General features: G+C 40.4%; 1 protein-coding gene across 5 annotated transcripts in view; it reads right to left on the bottom strand.

Moving 5' to 3' along the window:
- Window positions 1-6692: 6692 nt before the first annotated feature.
- The window catches only part of hic1 (hypermethylated in cancer 1), a 15833-nt gene continuing 2535 nt past the window's right edge, over window positions 6693-19990 (bottom strand). For all 5 annotated transcript variants that reach the window (XM_017490977.3, XM_053687490.1, XM_017490976.3 and 2 more), the window contains one exon: window positions 6693-14771. In XM_017490977.3, the coding sequence (XP_017346466.1) occupies window positions 12538-14754 (2217 nt within the window). In that variant the 5' untranslated portion in view covers window positions 14755-14771 and the 3' untranslated portion in view covers window positions 6693-12537. The remainder of the gene's footprint in view (window positions 14772-19990) is intronic.

Here is a 19990-nt window from a genome sequence, read left to right as displayed (position 1 = left end):
CAGAAATGTATTATTGTTCATTGTGAAGATTTGCTATTATATTTGTGACCATTGAATATTTTTACACTATCCCACCCTGGCAACCATATTAACTGCCCTGACCCCCAAGCATTAGGCAGTGTGATTCCTTCCCCAGATGGGCCGTTTTAGTTCTCGCTGCAGTTCTTAGTTTTGAGCATTAATTGCGAAAATAACTCTGTGAAAGCTAAGTGTGGAAGTTAGCACACTGCTTCGTGATCTAGAAAGGCAAGTAAATCAGTGGTAACATCTTCTATCTGTAAAATAGTGACTTTTTTTTTTTTAAACGTTGGTCACTCAGAGGTAATCAAATGAACATTTGTTGAATCTCTTATTTAAATTGCAGGGCTCTGCTTCACCTACCTCTGTGGATGATTACATTATGTTTCACCCCTCTTGCCTCACCCCCCAGTTGTAATCAATTAAAGCATGAACTGTTTTCCTTAGAAATGAATCACATTATAAAACAAAACTGTGCTATGAGTTCTGTTTTTAAAGCTGCTGTAAGCATTCATTCCCACATTAGTCCTTCATTCTTCAATTTATGCAAAGTTTTCTTAAAACATTGCTTGCAACCACTTTAAGGTTGTGCTGGATTTGAAGATGTGCGGCCCAAGGAAGTAACTGCCATCTTCACACATGCATAGTCAGTTTCGCCACATATACATATTCAGAGGGTTGGTGGAGATAGTGATACTGATAAGTCTTGTGCTGCTATGCATCTTTCAAAGAATTAATAGAGCGCGCGTAATGGTCTCACACAGACCGGGGCAGTGGCTGCTTCACTGACCACGAGGGAGCAAAGTCTGGAAAGATCTCTGTACACCCAGCCAAACCTGTACAGACCAGGCCTGCTTGAATCTCAAATCCACAGCAACAGAGTAAGAGTCAGCATCAAAGAGCCAGCATAGCCTCAAACCGATAGAGTCACACCTTACACACACACACTCACACACAGTATCAAGTTCTGTAGAGTATGTGTGTGCGAAAGAGAGCGTATGGATACAATTCTCTCACCCTGCCAGGTCTTTGCTTAGCTGAGTCTGGGCTTGCTCCCACTGCTCTCTGCTGTTTCTCCTCCCTTGTCTTCCCTGCATATCACTATTCCCTCTCTGCAGCTCGTCCAGCATCCCACATCACTAATTCATCACCTTTGTGTGCATGTGTGTGTGTGTGTTAGAGAGAGAGAGACTCATTTGTATTCACTGTATGGTGAAGGGCTATACAATCACAGCTTACATGGTAAAGAAAATTATTTTCTCAATGGAGATATCAGGGGCGCACGTTGGCTTAGTGGTTAGCACGTTCACCTCACACCTCCAGGGTCCGGGGTGCGTGGGTTTCTTCCCATGGGGGTTTACCCGGTTTCCTCCGGGTACTCTGGTTTCCTCCCCCAGTCCAAAGACATGCATGGTAGGGTGATTGGCTTGTCTGTAGTGTATAAATGGGTGTGTGAATGTGTATGTGAGTGTGCCCTGTAATGGATTGGCACCCTGTCCAGGGTGTACCCCGCCCGATGCTCCCTCGGATAGGCTCCAGGTTCCCCGTGACCCTGAAATGGAGTAAGCGAGAAGATGGATGGATGGATGGATGGATGGATGCAGATATCAGGACTATGTTTCACAACTATTCAACAATGGAAACATTGGAGCAAAATAGTTTTGTTGTACTGATTATACATCATACAAAAACAAAAAAATACATTGCTTTAAACTTCTAGAATCTAAATTAGACTCACCATAACTGAATAAATCCTTTAAATGTTCATTAAATATGCTACAAAATTATGTGTGTGTGTGCATGCCACTATAGCATGCGACCGAACAGACATTTATATTTGTTTATAAATAGGATGTCTACATGCATTGTAAATGATATACACTATATTCATTATTGATCACAATGAAAATGTTCCATTTTGCACCCTAGTACCTTTAATTTAAAAAGAACTTCCAGTAAGACAACAGTATATGATTGCGAAGGTGTGTATGTGTGAGTTTGTGCCTTCGTTCTTGTTTTAACACCTCTGGTGTAAACAGTGGGTGGTTCTACGCAAGTAGATACCCACAGCCATGTGGCAGGAAATGGAATGGTTAGATTTCTACTCTTGCCCTCCTCACGCCCACAACAACACCACACTTTTTCTGACTTATATTTTTGCTGCTGTGAAAATGAATTAGAGACGGGTTTACTTTTAGTTCAAAACAGTTTGAAATGACTGTTATTTCTTTTGTTGCCACTGACGAACTGCCATTGGGTTCAGTGGCATCTGCATTTTATTTATGTATTTATTTAATCTTTATTTTTAACCAAGAAGTTCCTTGAGATTAAATCTCTTTTTTAAGAGAGACCTGGGCAAAAAGGCACACCATTACAGAGTGATTGAATGTAGCTAAAAAATAAATAAATAAATAAATAAAATTTAAAAAAAATTCCACATGCATAATAATACGGCTGCAAAAGAGAAGTGTTAATCTGCTTATGTATGCCAAATGGTGGGAGTGAATATAAATGTAGGTTAGAGCCATAGGCAGGCTTTGCTTACAGCAGTTTGTGTAAGGAAATAGTGACACATCAGCACACGCAAGTAGCTTCTTTCAGTTTCCCTCATCCAAATAACTTTTGTTATCCTCAGAGTAATAGCTGATTGCCTGATCTCCATCCACTGTTGCTCATAGCCTCTCTCTCTCTCTCTCTCTCTCTCTCTCTCTCTCTCTCTCTCTCTTTTTCTTTTTGCTGCATGACTTTGGCTACACTGCTCTGTGCCAGATGTCCTGGCAAGACTGAACTGGCAGTGGAGAAGACTTCAGGAGTACGACATATTCATCTAAAGTAATGCACAAAAACAAGGGGATCAACTTCATCTAGCTCAAGAACAGTACCTTCATGCAGACAGAGAAGGAAAAATATGGAAAAGGGCAAAGGTGAATCAGACATTTGCAAGCACTGAAAGTGCAGAATGTTAATTTATCCAATTATTTATGGTCACTGAAATTGGGACACCTGTTGTAAAAGGGTATGATACATCTACTGTAAATACGAATACCTTTGACTGTAATAGTCTACTTCAATCTCATAGTCGCTTCAATTAAAATTCTGTGGGCTGGACACTCTAATCATGTTCCTTTAAAAGAAATCTGTGGCTACACTCAGCACTATGAGGTTCAGATTAAATAAAAGGACACATTCAATTGAGAGTATGAAACCTAAAGCTAAACCCATAGTGCTGTAGTTGAGATTTTTCACATATCCTCGCTCTGAATGTCACTGAGCTGTAGCCATGCAGTGTGTGCTGTGTTGGCAGAGTGTGTGTACCCTTTCGCTCTGCTTGGATGGAGTCATAGCCCCTTGCTGTGATTGTTATGGCCCCGTCAGCACAATATGCACTGTTGCCCTTCTCCACTACACCATTCCCCTCGCATGTCAGCGACGACTCACCTCTTTAGAATCCAGTTGCGCACGCACTGTCAAATCCATAAAAGCTTACTTATAGATATATTTTTTAAAATGCTGTAATATTTGTGTGTGTGTGTGTGTGTGTGTGTGTGTGTGTGTGTGTGTCTGTCTGTGAGTGTTTCATGCCCACATGATTCGCTTGGTAAAGTTCAAATGTAACATGCTTGTTGACAACTCAAAGTGGCATGAGAGCATCATGGGCATCCACTATCAGTCCGCACCCTTTGACATTAGCAAGCCTGAAGTGGGTAGTGGTACCGCTTGCTGCCCGACACCAGACACCTCTGACCCCTGGCATTTCATGTAGAATGACCCACTGGCACAATTCCTTTGGATAGGAAGAGCCAGGCTGGGCATTGAGCACTTGCCTGACACCGAGCCTCTCTTGTTCATAATGAAAAGCAATCATGTTAAACTTCTTACCACCTTTGTAACTTTTCATTTAGTCATTTTAATCATTGCTAATTCAGAGTCTTTTAGTCATATATGTTTTGCAAAGAAAACACAGGTTATATAGTCTACCTAAAATACAGGGTGTCCCCAAAGTTTCCAAACATATGGGACTATGATTTCCAGCACCTCATCGGTTGTGTCTTCGTCAGTGGATGTTCGTGGACGGCCACTTCTCTGTTGGTCTGCAACACTTCCAGTCTTTATGATTTTGTTAATAACTTTGGCAATAGTGTTGTGGGTGATGTGCTTGCCATGTTTCTTGTTAAAGTCCATCACAACCTTGTGACATCTTCCTGATCCAGCCATGAGAATGATTTCAATACGTTGTTTTCTTGTCAAAGGCATTCTTAAAGGCTATGCAAAAAAAGGTCAAATATATAAATATATATGAAATATGAACTAAGTATAAAAAATTTTGGAAGACAAAAGTGAGTGGTTAGCCAGCTAAAATGTGATCTTCTAAGTTAACATTTGTAAGGAAAGAAATTGTTGGTACTACATTAAGTATTATTTTATTGAGGTATAGAAAGACAAATGGACAAATGGCATTATGGATCATTTCCAAGTAGCCAGGATCCATACAGGCAGCCCTGAGACCAGATAATTTACTGTATTTAAGAGTTCCTACTTAAAAAGTTCATGATTTAAAAGTTCATGATAATGATAAATGTTATATATTAAATGTGATATCTATTAATATAATGATAAATGAAAAATAAATTTAGATATATCTACACACTGTAGACAGTGTGTCTAATCAGAGATACAGACCAGGCAAACTAAAACATTTGTTCATGATGTAAAGAACACAACACAGTAAATGTTTAATTTTTTTTTATAATTAGTCTATAAAATAAATTTGGGTTGGACGTGAACCAGCTCTAATAATATAGGCAAGGTTTCATTCTCACTTGCAATTACACTGAGCGCAATTGAATCATTTACTGTTCTGTGAACAGAAGGTGAGCGTATGCAGTGAAAAATGTATTTTTGGTCTGGGTTACTAAGTACTATATCAGGTATCTGAATCAGGTACTATAATAAGATATAATAAATATGAAATGAATAAACTGAACGCTAATCATTTTTAGGTAAAGTTCAGAACATTTTCCAATTGAAAAATGTGCAGCATCCTTAAAACCTGTTCTAATCTGCACGAATTGGCTTAAATTCTCAAAGCTCTGTATCTTTGGCTGTAGCTCTGAAACAGACACAATCTTCAGGCTTTAAGTGCTGTCGTTTTGTAACATTAATTCTGGTGAAGCTCCTGGAATTTCTCCCCCAAGTCTGCCCCTGCTTGTTTTTATAAACTTTTTATGACTTCATTATAGCTCTTGACATTGGACTGAGTCTTTTTCTCTCTCTCTCTCTCTTTTTTTTTTTTTTTTTTTTTTTTAACTTAGCGCAATACTCTACACGTGGCAGAGTCCTGGATATGATTATGTTTCTGATGGTTTCATGAAATATACTTTTGCCATTCATCTTGGTGTGTGCAGGACTGTATTTAGCTCTTTGTGGGGACCAAATGTCCATATGATGACAGGAAGATATGACAATTTTGACAATGTGGGGATGTGGGATGGTCTCCATGAAGAAGATTGCTTTAGTAGCTTATATTTTTAAAATGATAAGATGGCGGTTCGATTTTAAAAACTGTAAGAGAAAAAAAAAAGGTTATTTTGTGCTAGGCTAGGTTTAGGTGCATCAATTTTTTTTTAAAATAGTTTTTTCTCCTTCTGTCTTAGAATAGTTTTTGAGTTACTCTTGCATAGGCCTTGTCAGGAGAATAATCAATTGTGTTAGTGCTTCATGTTGAACTTTTTGTCATTTATGAGTTTCATTAAAAATTAAGTCTCTCCATTACGAATCTCCTACACTACTGTTCTGAACTCTGACCTAGAGAAGGTTCCAGTAGTAACCTACACACACACACACACACACACACACACACACACACACACACACACACACACACACACACACACACACACACACACACACACACACACACACACACACACACACACACACACACACATCCTGCCTCACTAGGAATTTTATCTGTCTGCATTTTGTGATGTAATAATATATACCTAATTTAGAAAACTAACATTGTTATACATATAATGTAGACAAAGCTTTGCATTTGTGAAACCATTATGCAACTCATTTTATTGCCAAAATGATTTAGAGTACAGATGCAAAAAAAAAAAAAGAAAAGAAAAAAAAAAAATTCACAATGGCTTTTAAAACAAATAAAAGCCTAATCAAAAATAACATAATATCCCACAATTGAATTTTGTATTTTTACACAAAAAAAAACTATAAAACATTTGACATGCAATAAATACATTCATTTCACTAAAAGCAATTTGTAAAAAATGAAAACAATATTGACAATGTAATGCAAAAATAAAAAAAAAATACTGTTCGGTTTTAATTGTATTGCTTTTTTTCTTGGTTGTGAAGTCACATCAATCTAGCAAGAAAGCACTTGAAAGTTGTGTTACATTTGTGTTATATTTGAAATAAGTTCAGAACAAGAAGTGATGTTGACCCTTGAAATCAAAGCAGACATGCTGGTGTGTTAGTTGGCTGGAAAGCAATGGGAACATCCACAGTAAGGCTTTTTCCCCCATTTCTCTCTATTACAGTAACTGAGTCAGGTCATTGTTACATGTCTGCTTTCTACACTGGCTTGCTTTTCTTCCTCTCATGCCACTTCTTTCCCTTCTTTTGGTTATATAACTATGGCTTTTTGAACCATTATTGAATGTGTGTGTGTGTGTGTGTGTGTGTGTGTGTGTGTGTGTGTGTGTGTGTGTGTGTGTGCGTATGCGAGTGTATGTGTGGCCACATATATGAACTTGTAAATAGGTGTGTGTGCAGAGTGTCCAGATGTCTCAGCAATGTTCTGGCTGGTCTGATTTCTGCTTCACCCCATCAGTAACACAGCCTGCGTTTTAGTAATGGTTTTTTAAACTCAAAGTGACACTCCAAAAGGAGCTGGGTAACCTAATTAAATCTGACCTAATCTGGAACACAGAGCAGTGACAGGCTGTCTGCCATCCAGCTGTGTGTGTGTGTGTGTGTGTGTGTGTGTGTGTGTGTGTGTGTGTGTGTGTGTGTGTGTGTGTGTGTGTGTGTGTGTGTGTGTGTGTGTGTGTGTTTGGGGTGGGGGGGTGGGGTCATGCATGACTATCAACAATGCGATAAAATCAGGCACTCTGCTCTGCCATTCTCCTCGTGTTAAACTTTTCCTTTGTTTACATGTTTGAATTGAATTGCCCAGTTGGCTGAATTGAAGCTGCATTCAAATCCAATCAATGTAAGGGCACTGTACACAGCTCTGTGTAACCAGTCCATATTTATGTAGCTTTTTTATGGACTCTATCTAATCTACTAATCAGGACTCTCCTCTATCCATTTCAGAGCTGCAGAATGTTCAGCAGAGTGAGCGCACCAAACCAAACACACTAAAGGAGCCATTGACGGACTCGCTGTAAGCCTGTAGAGAACCAGTTCATGTTGTGGGAAGATGGAGCAATAATTTGAGGCCAGGTAACATGATACCGACTCTCAGAGAACAAACTTTGAAATGGAAATGCAAACCCAATTCACTATGCAGTCATTCAATGTTACTCCGTAAACATGAACCTACACCACCTGAAAGAACTATGCCCTTTAAAAAAAAATACTGACAGCCAAATTAAAGAGTCCAAACCTGTCCCACAGTATGGCAAGTTACCCAAGGTGAAACAGAAAAGCGCATTAATCTTGTCTCCATATAAACTCCAGAACTCTGACATGTTCTCTCGTTTTATCTCCAGGATCGGTTCCTACATCTACGCACTAGAGAGAATAGTGCACAACTTACTGCGTTCTGCTTGTTAGCATTGAATGTATGTTCCCTCACGTGTCCTTTTATATCATCCTGGAGTTTTCTTCAGTCACAAAGCTCCCTCTTTTATCTCCAGTTATGACACATTTTTATAGTAACTAAGTCTGAGATGATAGCATCGTCAGCTGTTTATTTAGCTGATCTAGCCCCACAGAGTATCTTAACACATGCCTTCATGTTTATCATGGAACTTGATAAGGGCGTGAAGAAAAAGAAACTAGTTTTTCACATAAACATTTAGACAACTGTCTTCTATAGCAAGAAGAGCAGCTGGACGCCACTTGATCAGAAGGTGCGGCCGTGGGCTTGTGGTCAGAACTCTGGGTCAGCCGGTGGGAGGGAGTGCGTATGGATCCAAGGTGCTTCCAGAGAAGTAGAAGAAAGCACTGAGCTTGTCTGGGAGAAGCTGGGATGGCGTGGGTAGAAAGAGAGGGAGTGGTGCGAGCAGCCACGGAGCAGGAACAATTATGAGCCGATGATTTCTCCAGAAATGTGCCCTTTTTATGAGTCAATGTGAAACAGCTGAGTGCAATCAAATTTGTCAAGGATCACTCACTTTTTTAGCACATTGCTGAAAGGCAAGGCAAATGGACAAGTGCATTATGGGTCATTTCCCAATCAGTCAAAGCTCCAGACAGACAGAAAAGAGACAGCACACTGCCAGAGGATTGAGTTTGAAAAGTTCTCATTCAGTCAAGAGTCAGCATCCATAACCATAGATGGATAACAACACAGACTGTAACTACTGTTACACAGAAGTGTGGGGGTTTGCTGCATATTATGAATAAGACATTTCTAAGAACCTCTGTGTGTATGGGCTAGATAAGATTATCTCAACATCATGCATGTGGCCATCTTTTGAATCTGATATTTTAGACCACGGGTTTGAGCTAGAATTAAGCCTTTAGTGGGACCACAATGGCCATGTTTTAAACACCCGCAGTAACACAGTAATACGCTTTTGATTTGGATGTTTATACTACTCTTCTGCAGAGTAGATTCTGTCCATATAAACTTTAAGGCTGGCTTCAGTAAGCTTTGGTTTCTGCTCTGACTGAGGGAGCTTCCTCAGACTGAGAGGAATATTTCCTTTGGACCAGTTTATGAAGTATGGTTAGTAGAGTGTATTGTTCCACATATTTCTCTTCATCTCCCAAGCTTTGCTTTTCTTCACTTGGCCCACTCTTTGGATGAGAAGAGTGACCAGAGAGTTAACAGCTCTTTGTAAACTGTCAAACACTGCCTCTGTCCAGAGTAAAAAAGGCATGAAGAAGCAAAAGGAAACGTAAAGCAGGCCAGACATCGCATTCCTTTTCTGAATGGAAAGGAGTCATAGATTACTCTTTTATAATCAGGACAAGACTTGGAATCCCCAACCTCTGCTAACCTCTCTTTTCCTCTCTCTCACTCTCTCCTGCTCTGTACTAGCATTATCTGGCTTTGAGAAGAACCACACTATGCATCCTGCTCACTGCTACTACCAAGATGAAAGTGCACTTCTGCTCAAGTTCGCGACATTGACTGAAGCACACACATGCTTTCCAATCACTCAATGAGCTCACCTAGACTAAGACACAAGTAATCATGTCACCTTTTCAATGTGTGCATGTGCACAGATTCCCAACTGTGTTAGAAGTTACTGTAATACATCTAGAACAGTACAGAAAATAAATAGTAGAAAATAGTATCTGGAATGGGTGTGGATAAAAAAAAATATTGCTACTTTTCTTTCTTGTTTTGCCTGTAGGAAATAGCAAGAAAGATAGTCCCAGAGGTGCTTAATGAATGGCAGAGAAGGGGAGTGTGAGATTTATATCCCCAGGACTAAAATCCACATTTTCTATGTGTATTAATATGTCTGCGGTCACAGATTTCACTGTTATAGTAGTAGTAATATTGTAGTAATATTGTTCGTAGGCTTGAGACAGTAGATTTGTAACTTGTTTACACTGTGTGTATGTGTGTGTGTGCGTGTGCGCGTGTGTGTGTGCGTGTACGTGTGTCTAGATCCCTGCTATCCACTTAAAATGTATTGGGAAATCACAGCATTTCTCTGAGGCCCAAACACGCTGGTTTCTTGTGTGGTTTGATAGTCAGAATATACAAAGTCTAAGTGGGAACCCAGTCCTATTTTATTGCCAAGGTTTCAGCTGATGCTCCTTCAGTCACACCCTGAACATGGGTCAGTCAACTTTAGAAACTATGCTTCTTCTTTAACAAGTCAACCCAAGTGTTTATCATTGCAGCGGATTATTGATAAACACACAGCATTTTATATACAGCACAGCATTTAACACTAAGGATTGATATTGCTCTGGGGAAGAGGGTGTGTTCAGAGTTGTGCTACACACACAGGAATATTTACAGGTGCTCATGCAGAAATAGACGATAGTTGAGTAAACTACTCAGAAACATTGTTAATAATTATATAATCTTTTTAGAAATCGACAACATGAACACATTTTCATATTCATGAAATAACCACAGGTTTGAATAGGACAACTCTGCCATGAGAGTGTGTGTGTGTGTGTGTGTGTGTGTGTGTGTGTGTGTGTGTGTGTGTGTGTGTGTGTGTGTGTGTGTGTGTGTGTGTGTGTGTGTGTGTGTGTGTGTGTGTGTGTGCCAGCGCACTTGTATGTGCATGCTTAGCTATTTCCTAACTTTGTGTCCCCATACTGAGATGGGTCAGGTCCTGAGGTAAGCACCAGTTTCACTTCTCTTTGGTTTAAGAGTCAATCGTCAAATGTGACCCACAGAAACATCAACATGATGACATGCTACAGACAAGTCTCTAGAAGGCAGTGTACTGAAGTTTCCTACAACAATCGTAACATGTTCAGTATTCTCAAAAAGGCTGGGAGGGTTATTAGTCTTATCACAGTGCATTTATGGCTTAAGTAAGTCTTCACATTTACCTATTGAGGTTGTAAATGTCAATAGTGGTCAACAAACTCCCCTCTTTTACAAAATAAAAAATAAAGGAAAATTCCCAGTATCATTGGTATATAAGGATAAGGTACAGGTGCATAAATAATATTGATATGTGACATAATAAGACGTAATATGTCTTTCAAGACTTTGCGAAATTGGGTGCGCTGTTTGTTTGTTAGGTGGCAGGTGGTGGTCGGGAGTGCGGTTGGGGTGATCCACGAAGTGTGTACATCACAAGACTGCTTAGCAGCCATGAAATCTGGGATCATGCTGACAGACAGCACGAACAGTCTGAGAGAATTGGGGATTTCACAGGGCTTATCCTGAGTGGAGCAGCTGCTGTGAGCGTGCTGAGATTTATCCATGCTATCAGTGTCAGGGAGAGTGCCCTATGTCTAATCTTCGTGGCTGTCACATTAACAGCTTCACATATTAACCTGAAAGCAACAACACCATGAGTGGGCCTATGCAGCTCTCTGTGACATATACTCTGATTATGGAAGTTTACTTTAAATGCTATTAGATTCATTATTTATCAAATAATGTGGGTTACTTGGATAGAGTTTATATACACTGGATCTGGAAAAGAAATGCTTTTGTTTCGATCGCTATTTGTTTGGTTTTGAGTGTTGTTGAGGCTTGACAGCTTTCTAATGGGTTCACTGTGTTCTCCTGAAGAATGTTTGGGCTGCATTGCTGAATTGTAAATATTACCCGATTTTAAAGGCAACACCCATGCTTAGTCTATCTCACCAGATGGACATGTATTCACCACCATGGATTACTGGCATGATTGGAATATGCACAATAATATGTCAGTGGTGCACTCAAATGGATTTTCTCATTGCTCTTTAAACAACCAGTATGAAGGCACTTGAAAGGGGGTGGGGTATAATATGCAAAAATAGTTCAAACTATATATGACACTCTGGATATTTTCTCTACAAAATGGGACTTACTATATCAATGCATAGATAAGCTTAAGTCACTTTACCAAAGTGCTGGAACAATTACTGGCTTCAAGTAGTTGCTCCCATTTGTATGGGAATGCTGGGCCACTCAGCAAAGCAGGAAACTGATTTATAGGAGATATCCGGTATTCCAAAAAAAAAAAAAAAAAAGTCCTCCAATTATGATAAAGTTCCAAAGATGCGGCTTTCTCTTTTGCCCAGAATCCCTTTTCCATCTTGGTCAGAAGCCCTGAAAATTGTTCATATGTGCTTTGTTACTTATTCTATATACACTAGTCACACTTATTACACATGTTAAGGGTATGATTGCAACACTCTTTTGAAACCTATTTTCTTTGGGTTTTACTTACATACAAAAACAAATAAAATAAATAAAAATGTCTTTTTTTGGTTTTAAATTGACTGGTTGGCTCGGAGGTTGAATAAAAAGGATCTTATTTGTGTGTATGTGTATATATATATATATATATATATATATATATATATATATATATATATATATATATATATATACTGCACTGTTATGTGAGTGTGTCCACGGGTGGAGCAAATTATAAATAACAGTTCTCCTTTTTTTTTTTAAATGGCTATACTGCAAAATGTGTAGAGAAAGGCACTTTTAACAGTCAATGCATCCTGTGTGCATTTTTCTGGGTGAAGGTCTCTTTCCTCCTGTGTCTGAGGTGCAGGTTCATTGAAATTGAGGTGAGAGTTAAAATACTGTGGGCAGCATACAAGCATTTAGTTATGTGTCATAGCTGGGCAATTGACCTCTGCTGATGGAAGACAGAGTTGGTGGTCTCCTCTCTAGCTGGGGGAGTAACGGTCAATGGTGCGTGCCTCTGCAGAGAGCTGTTGAGAGGCAGGTGGCAGTGGCAGGACATCCATCTTATCATGGGTGAGGCCTAGGTGCTCTGCAGTTAGTTTGGACAGTGGATAAAGGCTCTCCATGGCCTTGGCATCTGCCAGCAACTGCTGAGAGGCCTGTGCGAGAAGCTCCGAGGCCTTCTCTTGTTTCAGGCCTAGATGTTCAGCTGCATACTTGCTTAGGGGAAAGATGCCCTCAGAGAAGTCCATCTTCAGCTTGCCATCAGATATGAATCCCCCACCGTTCCCTCCACTGCTGTGCATCTTCATGTGACTAATGAGGTTCCGCTGCTGGGCAAATTTGCCACCACACACCTGGCACTCATACGGCTTTTCACCAGAGTGAATGCGCATATGCTCAGTGAGCCTGTACTGCCTAGTGAAGCGCATGCCACAGGCGTCGCAGGCAAAAGGCTTCAAGCCCAGGTGGCTACGCATGTGGCGGGTCATGGTGCCACGCTGGGTGAATTTCTTCCCACAGATGCTGCAGGGGTAAGGGCGGGTCAGCCAGTGGGTCTTCTCGTGCTGCCTTAGCGTGGCCGGATCTTTGTAGGTTTTGTCACAGGAGGCACAGCGATATGGCCGAATCATTTCCCCAATGCCCCCTGGATGTAGGTTCTGCCCTGATTTACTGTCTAGGTAGGTGCTGTGGAGGCTGCCGGTGCTGTTCAGGTTTGTGGGTCCATTGGTGCTGGCGGGTTTGTCAGTGCCATTGCTGTTTGGGTTTTCTAGCTCTCCCACATGGTTGAGATCCTCTTCAGCATGGGTTTCCACATGGGCATTGAGCTGCTCAGAGCTGGGGAACCCTTTGCCACATGGGATGCACACATATAAGTTATCTCCAAAGCTCTCTGGCTCATAAGGCATATGATACCTCCCGCGGGGACCAGGGGGAGATGGCCTGCCTTCGCTGCTGCCTGTTTCCTCACTGCCTGTCCCATTCTCATCCTCTCCATCACAGGTTCCTGGCCTGTCATAGCCTCCCTCACTCAGGTTCAATTTCTCCTCACTGTTTTTGTGGTGATTCATATGTTGGTGGTGTGTGTCTTTATCCTGCTCACCCATGCCCCCACTATCATCCTCTTCATCATCCTCATCTTCATCCTCCACGCTGTAGGTCATGGGCTCATTCTTCACCCAGCGGTAAATGTTGGAACCATCCCTGCTGCGGTCCCCTGGTTCTTCTGAGGGCTCAGGGCTTGGGGGGCAGGGGTAACCCTCTTGGCCCTGGGAACCTGAACGCTGAAAACGAGGGAGTTGGGGCAGTGGGTTAAGGAGGGGAAAAGACCGTGGAGTAAGAGAGCCAGTGTGGTGTACAGACTCCATTTTCCCTGAGCCATTGGTAGGGTTAAGCAGCGGGCTTGTGCGGTGATTCAGTTCCCCCTCTGGCTCCTCATTAGGGTGACTCAGATGAGGATGGGTAGAATGATGCTGGGAGCTGGGGCTCTTTTTGGACAGGTCTAGGCCGTATATGGGTGAGCAGTTCCTGTCAGCAGAAGGCAAACGTAAACCTGGCTGTGGAGGCAGGGTTACTTGAGTATGAGGGTAGGGCTGCTGGCCCTGTGTAGGTACTGGAGCATAAAGCTCTCCAACATGGGGGGCCAAGGAGTGGGGTGGTAGATCCTCCAATGATTGGCCTCGTGGTGTGCTCATCACCCCCCCAGGGAAGCAGGGCTGTATTACTGGAGTGGACACTCGCAGCCGTCCCCCCAGCACTCCACTGGGGCTCATTTTATTGTAAGGCAGAAACCCAGACGTGGGTCGTAAGTGGTATTTCCCATTCCTTTTTAGCTTTTTTTTGCACAGGGCCACCAAGTCCAACAGCTGCAAATAACTAGCAGCTGCTAGCACTGCACCTATGTTGGGCTCTGTTGGAGAGGTGGGGTCACCTTCACTTAAGCGTCCTGTGTATATATAGTCAAGGATGACTCGGAAAACACCTGGACTCACCATCTCATGGTCCAGGTTGATGAGGTTGTCGTGGACAACAAGGGATTTAAGGTAGAGGCTGCTGGCAGCCAGAATGTTCTTATGAGCACGAAATAGAGCATTTTGCACCACTATGATGACATCACACAAGAAGCCTTTGGTACGTTGCGTGTTCAGTTGCAAGAGGAGGTGCCTAGCATGACTTGGGACTTCCATGGCATCCAGCATTGTCTTCCGTCCACCACCTGAAACAGTAAGAAAAGAAGTTCAGACCTTATCCAATAACCTCTCTATGAACCCTAGTACACTGTTGGGTTTTTAAAATGCTGCCAAAGCTCAAAGTACAGCTGGAAGGCAGCATAGTAAACTGACACTTCAGTTCAGGATGTCATTCTTATGCCAAATTGTCTTGTTTAATAAGTATTGATTGAAAAGACAACTGAAGACCTTGAGAAGAGTACCTGAGAGAAGGTCTACGTATATTATTGGTTTGCAGAGAAAAAATACACTGCATTTACAGCCCAAAAGAGGTCCCTGCGGTTCACCGCACAAAACTAATGTCAAAATATTTCCGATCCATGGTCCATAAAAAGTCCAAATAGATATTTACAATTCAGCTCCTAATAAACAAGAATATACACAATGGTAAGCACATAAGTATGTGTTCAAAACCCACAGCAAAAAGCAAAAAAAAAAAAAAAAAAAAAAAAAAAAAAGCATAGGTGGAAAATAGCAGTATAAATGTGTTTTCCTATTGCTGTCTTCTTGATAAAGAATTCCAGAGGTGGTGTGTGAAGTTTTAAACAAAGTCTTACTGAAGGTTTTGCAAGTGTGATGAACAGCAGGTATAAACCAGTGGGACAAAAATGTGTCCAATAAATGATAGGACAGTCGTCTCCCTTTCAGCTCGGTCAAATAAGGAACTACGGACACGCTTACTGTAAATCTTATCAGAATTACAGGGCACAGGGCTGGGGTGCAAACTAATATTTTTCAACATTATATTTTTAAATGATCATTATTACCAGGGACGTTTAACAAAAATAACATCTCTGCTCTGTATTAGATCCTGTATTACAAATTCCTATTACATAACCTATACACATTTTACAGGATGTGTTGTTTAAACACTGCTACAGGGTAAGTGTACTTTATATACAAGATAAAACAGATTTCTGGGGTCCCTTAGGGCTTGACTTCAGTGATGGGAAACCAGCAGCTAAATAAATAAGGTCAGCCATAGTCATCCCGACTTTAGCTCATCCTCTCTTTGTTTATGTCCTTGCACGTTCGCTTCTTTTAAGAGGAATAAGGAAGTCTGTATTTATAAGCTTAACTTTTATTTTTCCCTTAATGTTTTAGTGCATGTTTACCGTTCTGATAGATGATACTGTAAACGTTTCATTAATGTGCAGAAGAAAACATAACGTAGTCAGTACTATGTTAGGGAGCATGCACGACCCGGGGCATCAGTATGGTTTTAAAACACATTCTGTTTCGGGTTGTTTTTTTGTTTTTTGTTTGTTTGTTGTTGTTGTTTTTTATCACTCTACAAAATCAGGGTGATCCGTGTAAACGTGTCAAAATGGCATGAGGGTAAATATACAAGTGATCAGATGCACGGATCTCTCCCTCACACTTCCCTACAGACGGAGTTGCAGTCCGGGCGATGTGCTTCACTGCGCGCGCAGCTGATCAAGTGCGCCTGCACACAAACGCAGTGACACGCTCCTAAAACTGTTCTCACAGCTATCCGTGTACTGACGGCAAAATACTCAGTAACTTTGTGAGTAGACTATAAGTTAACAATCTGGCACAAAACAAACAACTTGCAAAAATAAAAAATATATAGATCATCTGTAACACTCAGCACGACAAAATAAAAATAAAAACTAATAATAATAATTATTATTATTATTATTATTATTATTATTATCATGTTGTTGTTATTATTATTATTATAAAAGGCCGTAGATAGCAACATAACAAATCATGAATCTTTAGGTCTATAGTACACCTGTAGCACCTGTGCTCCGTTTGCTGCCTGCTTTAAGCATTAGGTTACAGTTCATTTTAAGCATTTCTGTTTTTGACATGAAGGAATAGTATTTGCAATAGGCTAATAATAATAATAATAATAATAATAATAATAATAATAATAATAATAATCTCAACATCCGCTACAAATATTTACGTCTTAGAAAACATGTTTAAACGTATATAACTACATCCTTTATGAGCCTACACCTTTACTTATTACCGAAACTGTCATGCAGATTAATGTAATGCGATGGTCATCGACACTAGTGACCTTACACTGAGATGATATTCTTCCTAGATCCCTCCTTGTGAAAGTCCCCCACAGTTTGGGGTTTGCCCCAGTAATTTTCCTTAGCAATTCCTTAGCAAGCTTGGCTGATCATTTCGTCATTTTCAGGTGTAATATAAATCGAAAGGAGAAAGGGTCATAGCTAAGAATGACAGTGTTTGGAGGGAAACCCCCCAAAAAACAAAAATTCATGACTTATTGTCATGCTTTTTTTTTCTTCTCTGGGTGTGTGTGTTGGTTTTGTCACTGCTTGCAGAAATAATACAATATACCAAAACAACAGCATCTAAAAGAGCTGCGTTAAATGTGCCTGTTTCTAAATATGACCAATAACATCACATTTTTATGTCGATTGAGGCATGAAACATCCCCTGTTTTCTGTCAGGCGCTCACAGCGTCGCGCGAAAAGGGAAGTGGTAGCACAAGTAAATCATGTTTAAAAAGCTTTGTTTGAACTCCACCGTAAACACTTATATCCTCCTGTACATGTCCCTTGTGCTTCTTACAAACCGTGATTAGACAAATGTGTCTCCTCTGAAGACTTTTGCAGCCTAAAATAAACCCCCAATAACTGAATGTCAAATACCTTACATACCAGTTACATTACAAGTCCCAAAAATGAATGATAATTATCAAAATACACGGACCTAATCTTAATCCCAATAATCCCTTTTCAGATCAGCAGTGTTTGCTTTACTGAAGCCCGTTCAATAAAACACTTTACCTATAAAAGTAAACAGGTGCAAACACAGAAGTTAGATGTAAGGAAAAGTCTTACTAAGAATAAACCTAAAGACGCTGTATATTTAAAAAAAAATTAAAGTGCCTTCAGGATGTGGTAAGGTAACGCTTATTCACAATGGCAATCGCCGTATTCCCATTATATAGTCTGGGTGTGATGGACTAATTTGCTATATTTGGTATGATCCATGCTCTTGCTTTAAGGCGGCCCGTGGGTCCTATTTTGGACGGTTTGGTATTCATTAGGCCCTGTGTTTTGTCTGTGTTGTCACTTGGCTGGTTTTGGGTTGAGGCAGGGGTCTAAAAGTGAGGGAATTAAAGTCTGCCTGTACCTACATCCCTCTGACCCCCCCCCCCCCCAATTTTCTTTATCTCTCTCTGTTTCTCTCTCTCTCTCTCTCTCTCTCTCTCTCTCTCTCTCTGTTCATCTGTCTCTCTCTGTTTCTCTCTCTCTCTCTCTCTCTGTTTCTCTGTCTCTCTGTTTCTCTCTCTCTCTGTTTCTCTCTCTCTCTCTCTCTGTTTCTCTCTCTCTCTCTGTTTCTCTCTCTTTCTCTCTCTGTTTCTCTGTCTCTCTCTCGCCCTGTCTCTCTCTGTGTTTCTCTCTCTGTCTCTTTCCACCCTCAGTCTGTCTATCAGCTCTTGACCACAACTCCATCCTCCCATTGAGATTTATTTTGTCCTCAGTCTAGTGCATTATATGTTCAACAAGTCATGTCTTATCCATATTTTCTGTTAGGTTATTGAGCACTTATATATATATAAGTGTTTACAGGTCGTTTAATAGTAGTTATATACGTCGTAATTGTACAGTTAAGCCTCGAAAACTTATAGGCTATAACAGCTGATTAAAAGGCTCTGTTGGGAATAGAATAGAAAACCATTATTAAAGAATATGTGCAGTAAAAAAAAATGTGCTTGGATTTGTTTTCTTAGCTACGTATATAACCCCAGAAAAAAATCATAGTGTTAACAAATAATAGCCTATTAATAACACGTTTGTCATGAAACAAATATTCGTATACGAGTACCGAGATGTTACCTAATAATCCGTTTAATATAGCTACTGAAATAATCTAATCTGATGTCAAATAAATTATGACCAAAAAAAACTTTCAGTTATCATTTATTCTAAACGGTTAGGATGATCAAATGTTTTACTTAAATCAGCCCAGCTTTTGAATCAGGATTTCTAGCCCTGGTGAGTCCTGTTAACGAGCACGATGAGTGATTTAAAGGCGCATGTTTAGTCATTGCTTAAACTATATTTTTTATACAGGCTTATTGTCGTGCACACATTTGAGCCGCTCGGAGAAGAAAGTGCAGAACTTCGGCAGCAGCGCTCTCACTGTCTCTCTGTCCCTCAGCACACACACACACACGCGCGCGCGCACGCACACACACGGACTCGAAGTTCATTCACAAATCCATTTAACACTGCAACAGCCGTTTTTAACACACACCAGCTCAACTTTCAGTCACATTTTTAAACGTTTTCCTTCAGGCAAAGAAAGGCACTTACTTCAATCTAACAGTCTAACTGAAAGAAACACACTCTGTTATCCGCTTAAAAAATATTGCTCTGCTCTTTCTCCACAGCTCCTACAGGCATCTTGTCATTTTGCGCCACTGTGAGCATTTACAGTTTGGTCATCTACTTTTTGAAGAATTGCTTAAAACTATTTCAATCCCCCACCCCCACCCCCTTTTTTGCATGTATATAAACGATAACAGACAATAAATCAATTAGTTGAGGAATATGATCTTTGAATAACTAATAACTCTTTTTAATTCTAGTCTTTATTTTAAAAAATAAAATAAACTAAAAAACATTTTCGGGACCCCCCCCCCAAACTTCACTTCACCACTTCTACAGGCACTAAGTTAAAGTGGCACTAGTTTCAGTGATATTCATCATCTTATTCATGCTCACGATGCCCTTACATTTCACACCCTGACAGCAGTTTAAATAACTGAAATGATCTTCACGTGCTTTTGCTTTGCTTTGTGAAAACAAACAACAGTCACACATCAGCATCCATGCCTTGACCAATCGTACAATCTCATTAAACTCTCAAACACCAGGCACTCTTAGGAAAACTCTACTGTCTGTCTTGTCACTTGGCAAATGTGCTGAAATGAACCAAATTAGACCAATAAATACATGTTGTGTTTGCCCAACAGCCTTATAGTCTAATGACACTCTCGGAGCTGAAGCCTGTAACGCAATAATTTAAGGACAAATGTATTAGACCACGAGGAATTATTCTGTTCACGTGCAAAAGCGCTACAAGACAACTTGTAAAATAAAACAAATTGTTTAGTTTTTATTATTTGTAATGCCACTAATGCAGATACACACTATTTAAGTTTATATCGTAGCACATACATACACAC

The sequence above is a fragment of the Ictalurus punctatus genome, chromosome 17, assembly GCF_001660625.3.
Source record: "Ictalurus punctatus breed USDA103 chromosome 17, Coco_2.0, whole genome shotgun sequence".
Taxonomy (NCBI): domain Eukaryota; kingdom Metazoa; phylum Chordata; class Actinopteri; order Siluriformes; family Ictaluridae; genus Ictalurus; species Ictalurus punctatus.
This window is presented reverse-complemented; position numbering and strand designations above follow the sequence as displayed.